We start from the raw sequence: 7,730 nt of genomic DNA on the forward strand, positions 1-7,730 counted from the left end.
ATTTTGATTTGGTTAATAGGTTTGCTTATGTTTAAAATAATTTTTGTAATTTTTCATTATAAGAAATGACTAGTTATTATTCTGTTAGTCATGTAACAACGATTGTTTTTTAGAAGAAAGTCATGTAACAACAATTGATTAACACAATTCATTTTTAAAACTTGAAGAATCAATTATGTTCATAGGATAAACTTTAGGAACCAATTATTACTCAACTCATTTAAAGTAAAACTAGCATCTCAGAACACACTCGCACACGTCTAAGAGGCTCTTCTATTTTTTAACTTATTTTTTTATTTGTAAAATTTAATAGTTTAAAATAAAAAGACAAAAATAATGTTCATTTCAATTTTCTAACACCCCCCCCTCCAAAAAAAACTAGGTTCTTTTTTTTTTGGACATGTTCAACTCTAAAAAAAAAAAAAAAAAGGAAAGTGTAAGGAGAGGTGGTGCCTAATTTTATTGGATATGGAGAAACTTGGTGAATTATTTTTTTTAATTTACCTAAAATTTAGGAGTTTTAGTTAGAGTTCATGGCTTAAATGGCTTGGAAGCCCCTTAAATAGTATAGATAATGAAATTTAAATAAACTATCCAAAAAAGAAAATTAGTCTCATAAAAAGAAAATGAAAAATTGTATTTTAAATCCTATAGTTTAGGGATGTAACATAGTAGATCATATAATTTTAAAAGTAACTAGCCTCATCACACTCGCTCCGCACGTGTGATGAGGTTCTTTTTTTATTTTGAGTTTAATGTAATTTTTCAATTTGAATTTATTTATTGTTAGCGAGGTTACACATAAAGGAATTTTTAAGAAACTAAAATTTAGGATTTAAAATGAAGTAAACTGCTGGGTTTAGTGTGTGCTAGTTTTTAGAAAAATATGTATTAAACATGCGTAGGATATATTTAAATAGAGAGTGTGCTAATTTTTAGGAAAAAAATTTCTTTGGTAGGTTTTTTTTTTTGAATTACAATTGTAACCTCGTTTTTTATTTTTTAAGAATAAGGATTATGTAATTAAATTAGGTGTAAATCTAAGGATTATCTAATTAAATTAGGGATTAAGATTTTTTTTTTTACTTATATGGATTAAGTAAACCTAATTTTGACATTTTTTTTAAAACTATAACTAACTTTTTGAATCCTCTTAATATATAGAGATAAATAAAATTCCAATAATTTCGAAAGTAAAAAATTAAAATTTGATATTTCAAAAGTAAGAAAATTAAACCTCAATTCATTTAGGAACTAATTTATTTTTGTGAGTTAGTTTAATTTTTTACTCCTTCGAAATTTCAGGATTTTATTTGTTAATTTTGAAATTATATAGTTTAATTTTTTTTTTGTAATCTCCTTTATAATTAATTTCTTTTTGAAACTTTAAAATTTAATTTATCATATTCCTTAAGAATTATATGTTTTAATATATTAAAAACAAATTATCTTTTACCAAAGAAAAGAAAAAAATGGTTTTGGAGAGATTAAAAAATAACAAAGTTTGGTTACAAAATTGGTAGCACCCTAAGACTACAACTCTCACTTAAAAAATTAACATGACAATATATTTTGAAAATCTAATTGTTAGATTGTATGCTCTTTATGTGTAATTTTATACTACAAAAATTTGAATTTTTAAACATTTAATTGATGACATAGCTATGATTTTTAATCTTCTACAAATTTTGCAAATATGATAGTATAAGATAAAAATAGAATTTAATGATGAATTTGTCAAAATTCGTATCCAATAAAAAATATTGAGTGAATTTGTGGTTCAGGCTACAACCATGTTTGTTGTCAAACTTTATCCTTGAAAGAAAGACTTACTAGGGAAAGGAATGAAATAATCCTCTTATTAAACTTATAAATACTTTTAAACAAAGAAAAGGGAAGTATGTTTTTGAAAATTTGTTTTATTATGGTTATATTCATCATGTTTTTTCCATGGCAAACGCATAAGATGTGTGTTATCAATGATTCAATTGGGAACGAAAACTGTAAGAAAATTATAAAGACCTCAATTAATTTTAAAGTCATTTTCACAATTAGTTGATGTAATTTATTTTAGAGAAATGATATGTCCACAACATTTTTACAACGTTTTTACAACAAATCCTAAGTGGCAGGTTGTTACTGGTTATTATTATTGGGTCAAAAAAATAATCTTAGTGTTAGATTCAAATTTAAACCAATAACAACTAACCACCTATGATTTGTTGTGAAAATGTTGTAAAAATGTTGTAGACATAGCATCTCTCTTTATTTTATTATGATTATATTCATCATCTGTTTCCATGGCAAACGCAAAAGATGTGTGTTATCAATGATTCAATAGGGAACGAAAACTATAAGAAAAATATAAAGACCTCAACTAATTTTAAAGTCATTTTCACAATTAGTTGACGTTGTTGATCTGTAAGTAATGGAAAAAATATAATAAATTAATGTAAATGTGATAAGTAGACAACCATAACTTACCACATAAAATAATTGTGAAAACGGGTATAAAATTGGTTGTTATCCTAGAATAAATATATCATGGAAGGGAGTGCAGATCTTTTTTAGGGGTAGCTAGAAAAGTGAAAACATTTTTCTTTTATGGGAGTGAAAACATTTTTAATGAAGAAATAGAAAATGTTGTGGGTTCTAATTAGCTCAATTGGTAAAATATTTAATAGTTGAATAAGAGATTTGTGATTCAATTCATGCCTACACCAAAATCAATTTGTATCTTAGTTTGATGATAAATAGTACAATAATAAAAAGTGGACTTTATAGGTTGAAATTCTATAAATAAATAATAAAAAATATATTAAAACATGTATACTATGATAGAAGAACATGACCCACGAGACCTAATGGATTAAGAAAAAAAGTACATACCTTATTAAAAAAAATGACAAAATTTAACTAAAAAAATGACAAAATTTAGTTACAAAATTTAGATTACAACCTTACATAATATTTTTTTATTGGAGGTGAATTTGATAAATCCACCATTGGACTACATCTTTTTCTTATATCTTCCATACTTGCAAATTTTCTAGAAAATTAAAAATCAATAGTTATGTCATTAATAAATTTTTTAAATTGAAATTTTTTGTAATTTTTTTTATTGAGAATTTTTTTTAATATAAATTTATGTATAAAATATAAGCTTATAGATTATATAGTAAATAATATTTGATTGATACAAAATTTAATTTATATATTAATATGTAGTAATATTTATTTGATTGAAAAAGACGGTAACTTTAGGCCCAATTAATTTTATAATTAAAGTTGTAAAAAGAAAAGAAAAAAAAAAACTCAGAAAAAGACCTTAAAGACTAGACAGTAGACAGCCGCAGCCACGTTATTGTTGTTACAGACAAAGCATTATTTACGGCAAAGATTAGTTGCAGTCAACGTCAACGAGCCAACCACAAACGACTCTCCTCCACATATTCCGCGACTGACAACCGAATACCCTGGTCACCTCACCTCACCTTCTTCCACCAAAAACCCTCCAATTTCCACACCCACAGTCACCCTCTCTCTCGGTTTCCCTTCCCTCCCAACGCCAACCCCCAACCAAAAAATCATTCACAATATACTCAGACAGAACAGAGAGATAATAACAACGTCAACTTCAGAGTTCAGACAGACAAGGAGTTTTGTCAGTTTCTGGTGACCTCCACAATCTCTCTCTCTCTCTCTCTCTCTCTCTAATTTAATTTATTTGGGTTATTAATAATATTTTAATTGTTCGTGGATTATATAGTAAAAGTGATTAACTGTTATTATTATTATTAATTATTATTTTATTTTTTTGTGGTGGTAGACTGGTAGAGGAGAGAATTGAATTGAATTGATTTTTTGGTAATATAAAAAGAAGAAAGAGGGAGGGAGGGAAAAAATGGCAACAGAGGAATCACCAAGAAGAAGAATAAGTTCACCAGATAAGAGTGGAAGATCATCATCCACGTCTCTGATGGAGAATCTGCTTGGACTCCTCAGAATTCGCGTCAAGCGCGGTGTTAATCTCGCCGTTCGTGACGTTCGTAGCAGCGACCCTTATGTTGTCATCAAGATGAACAGACAGGTCTCCTTCTTCATAATCATTTCTCTTCTTCTTCTTACCATATTTGTCTTTCATTAGGCTTTTTTTTGCACTGATATCTAGGAATCATATTTAGTATGTTATTCTTTTTAAGGATCCGTACGTACTATGTAATTATATTACTGTCAAGGCGTGAAACATGAGCTCATGTTATCATATGATGTACCCCTTGTTCTCTTGAAATGGTCTTGTTAGAAACAAATACAATTATGCAAGTTCTAATTAGCTGAACTGGTAAATTATTTTGTAGGAATAAGGGAGCTGTCATCGAATCCTGTGTGATGATAAAAGATAATTATTATGGAGCGGAGCCTTTTATATTAACCTGGTGATAAAAAAACAATAATTATAGAACCAAAGTATTCATTCTTCCTGTATTCTGCATCACATGAGGAAGATGATCTTGGTGGAAATTAATAATTGTGATTATCTTTAATTATTTCCTATAATTACAAAATTTTAACATTTTAGCTTTTTTTTCCCCCATTTTTTTATATACTAGGGCAATCATAATTCCTTGGCAGATTGGTAAATTTGTGACCATATGATATCTCACAATCTTCATTTCATTTTTGCAACTAAGGGAAGATTTTATTTTTTAATTTTGTGGCATCTGATCTTAAGATCCTAATTTATGTAATTGTATTTGAGAGAGAGAGAGAGAGAGAGAGTTATGCTTAAATCAGTTCCTTCACTAAACTTATTGGGTAAGTCAAAAGTGAACAACTGAAAATTAAGTAGTCTGGTCTGAAATTCACAAAACATTCATATCTGGCATTTGAGGAGGTCAATTTAAGTGTTAGTAATGATCTTTTGTATTTAATACTTACTCAATATGCTTGCAAGTTGGATTGGAGTGTATGCTGTTTACATGACAAAAAGAGATGTCCATTACAAGTTTACAACCATTGGTTTCCCCTTAATTTGATTACAACATAATTGCTTTTTGATACAAAGTAGAATATTCATAATGATTCTAAGTGCATTGAATGTTCTAGGCAATGCTCTGCCAATTGGAAATTCTATATTCCTTTTTTCTGGTTTATTTTGTTTCTTATTCCTTCCATTTATGAGTTAACTCAATTAATTTTATGAGGCTAGCAATATGTTTCTTTTGTTTACATTAGTTTCACTGATTTCTATGAAATCATTTTCAAGTACTTGTGGTTCAGTTCTTGCAATCAGATCTAAGCGTGAACATGTATTGCAGAAACTGAAGACACGTGTTATTAAAAAGGATGTTAATCCCGAATGGAATGAAGATCTAACTCTTTCTGTTACAGACCCTAATCATCCGATCCAGCTGGTAAAGTTTTTTTTTTTTTTTTGTCCACTGCCTCATGCATAAATATGAAATCCAAATGAAAACACAGGCACTATCTTATTATGATGTGAAAACAGCTACCTCCTTGTTTGTGTAGTTTTCCATGTGCTAATACAAAGTGCAATTCCAAGTCAAAAACATGAGTTACAAACTTGTGATGATTTTAAAGAAGTCCCTATTGTTTTCTAGATACAATCAACAATGAAAGCTATATTAGGATAATCTTTTAAGTCGAAAATAACGTAAATGTTGTGTACTTGTGCTTGCATATGCAATGAAGAATGGATTAAGTTGACTTGTTAATGCTACTCTATCTTATGGTACTATTATAATTTTGGTTAACTGAGGAGTGAAGCACTGGAGCATGATTTTCCCCTTACATGCATATTTCTGTGGGCTGACTAGGCTGTCTGTTATTTCCTTGAAGAATGTTGGACTCTCACTCAGTTACTAGAAATTTCCCAAGAAAAAAAGTAATTATTAATTTACACATTCATGTCTTAAGTTGTTATATTTTCCTATTCTGCTTTCTCATCCCTCAGAAATAGAAGGCAATGAAAAATTAACAGCTTCACTAGCCTATGACTTGATCTCCGTTTTGGGGGAAAAAAGACTTGTGAAGAGTAACATAGATGCAGAGCCAATTCCTATACATTTTTGCCCTACCCTAATATGAAGTCAAAAATGGCAAAGCCACTTGATGAACTCTTAATTTTCTTTGGCTTCTCTCTCTCTCTCTTCCTTTTCTATATTTTTCCTTTTGCTCTCTGCTAATTGTAATATTGAAAATCATTGTTGTTTCTTGTGATTGCAGACCGTTTATGACCATGACACATTTAGCAAAGATGACAAAATGGGAGATGCTGAGTTTGAAATCAAATCATATATAGATGCCTTGAGGATGAATTTGTCGGGCCTCCCAAGTGGCACCGTAGTGTCAAGAATACAACCAAGCAGGCAAAACTGCCTTTCTGAAGAGAGCTGCATCACGTGGACTGAAGGCAAAATGATTCAAGATCTCTGCCTCAGATTGCGAAATGTGGAATGTGGGGAAGTTGAAATCCAATTGCAGTGGATTGACCTTCCTGGTTCCAAGGGTTTATAAAGTTTATGAATGATGCTTCTTTATTTGCTTTACTTCATGCATACCGTATCAGCTCTTCTACAACCTTGCATAATGTGATGAGCTTCATGGTGGGGTTTGTTCATAGATGTGTAATGATGTGACTTTGGATGTTTTTGTATTGTCCACTGTATCCGGTTTGTAGCTCATTAATAGGGTTGAACAATTTTTGGACGTTGTTACCAAGACTGCTATGTTGTATATGCTCTATTATGGTTTGCTCCAAATCTTAGTTTCATGCACACTATCACGTAGTTCAATGTGTATTTGCAAATTATCGTAAGAAAATGATGTAAAGCACATGAAAAATGTCTGCATCATATTTGCATTTTGAGATTGATCTACTGAACTTTCATTGACAAGCACAACTTGTTAGTAGAGGTGACCAACGTTTCTGGAAATTTTAAACCATTTCACAACATCTTATGTCTATGTTTTATTTGTTTGATAATTCAATGTTACAACAATTGGGGGAGAGGGTATTTCAATTTTGGTTCTCCTTATGAAGGAGACTAGGCAATGCCATTGAAATGCAAAGCTCTTGGCACCTCAACCTATGTTTTAAAACTTTAATTTTATACATTTGGCTATAAAGTGTAGTGAATTAACATTTTATGGTAACTCAAAAGTAAATATCTTTGTAACTTAACTAGTTGACACCTCTTGGTGTTTTCAATAAAAACATTCATGGTTTAAATTCTCTTTTCCAACTATCGAATTATTATATTAAAAAAAAAAAAACAAAACAAAAGAAGAAGATGTAGTGAAGGCTTTGTTTCCTAGTAAAAAATGCAACACTTCAGTCTTCTTGTTTTCATGATTATGCATTGATTTCTGGCTCTTTTTCTTCATCTTTGTTATTAAAAAAAAAAATAATAATAATAATAAAAGGAAAGAAAAAAGAAACAACAACAACAACACCAATTTATGTTGTCTGTAGACTCTATACGCCACTACGCTTCAATAGTCAATACAACCCGCTTAACACAATTCTTACGCTACAGCCCCCCCTCCCCTCCAAAAAAAAGCCCTTTTCTGTTTATTAATTTAGACCGGATTAATTTGAGTCAACCTGAAATTGGAAAGAGTAGCGTTGTGTGGTAAAATACACACCATTGTGATATTTATCAACGAGGCCATTCAAAACGCAGTTTCAATGTTATGTTTGGAAGAAT

The 7,730-nt window shown here is 29.9% G+C and overlaps 1 protein-coding gene across 1 annotated transcript; it reads left to right on the top strand.

Moving 5' to 3' along the window:
* Positions 1-3,363: 3,363 nt before the first annotated feature.
* LOC142630959 (protein C2-DOMAIN ABA-RELATED 4-like) lies at positions 3,364-6,782 on the top strand. The gene is made up of 4 exons (XM_075805017.1): positions 3,364-3,675; positions 3,830-4,090; positions 5,319-5,414; positions 6,247-6,782. The coding sequence occupies exons 2-4, from the start codon at positions 3,905-3,907 to the stop codon at positions 6,535-6,537; spliced, it is 573 nt and encodes a 190-aa protein (XP_075661132.1). The 5' UTR covers positions 3,364-3,675; positions 3,830-3,904; the 3' UTR covers positions 6,538-6,782.
* Positions 6,783-7,730: the final 948 nt, after the last annotated feature.

This window comes from Castanea sativa, chromosome 4 (assembly GCF_040712315.1).
Source record: "Castanea sativa cultivar Marrone di Chiusa Pesio chromosome 4, ASM4071231v1".
In the NCBI taxonomy this organism is placed as follows: Eukaryota; Viridiplantae; Streptophyta; class Magnoliopsida; order Fagales; family Fagaceae; genus Castanea; species Castanea sativa.

Bases quoted from the DNA above. Each gene is read 5' to 3' on its own strand.
- LOC142630959 (XM_075805017.1), top strand. From the start codon at position 3,905: ATGGCAACAGAGGAATCACCAAGAAGAAGAATAAGTTCACCAGATAAG. The intron at 4,091-5,318 runs GTCTCCTTCTTC...CATGTATTGCAG, and splicing joins TCATCAAGATGAACAGACAG to AAACTGAAGACACGTGTTAT. The intron at 5,415-6,246 runs GTAAAGTTTTTT...TTGTGATTGCAG, and splicing joins CTAATCATCCGATCCAGCTG to ACCGTTTATGACCATGACAC.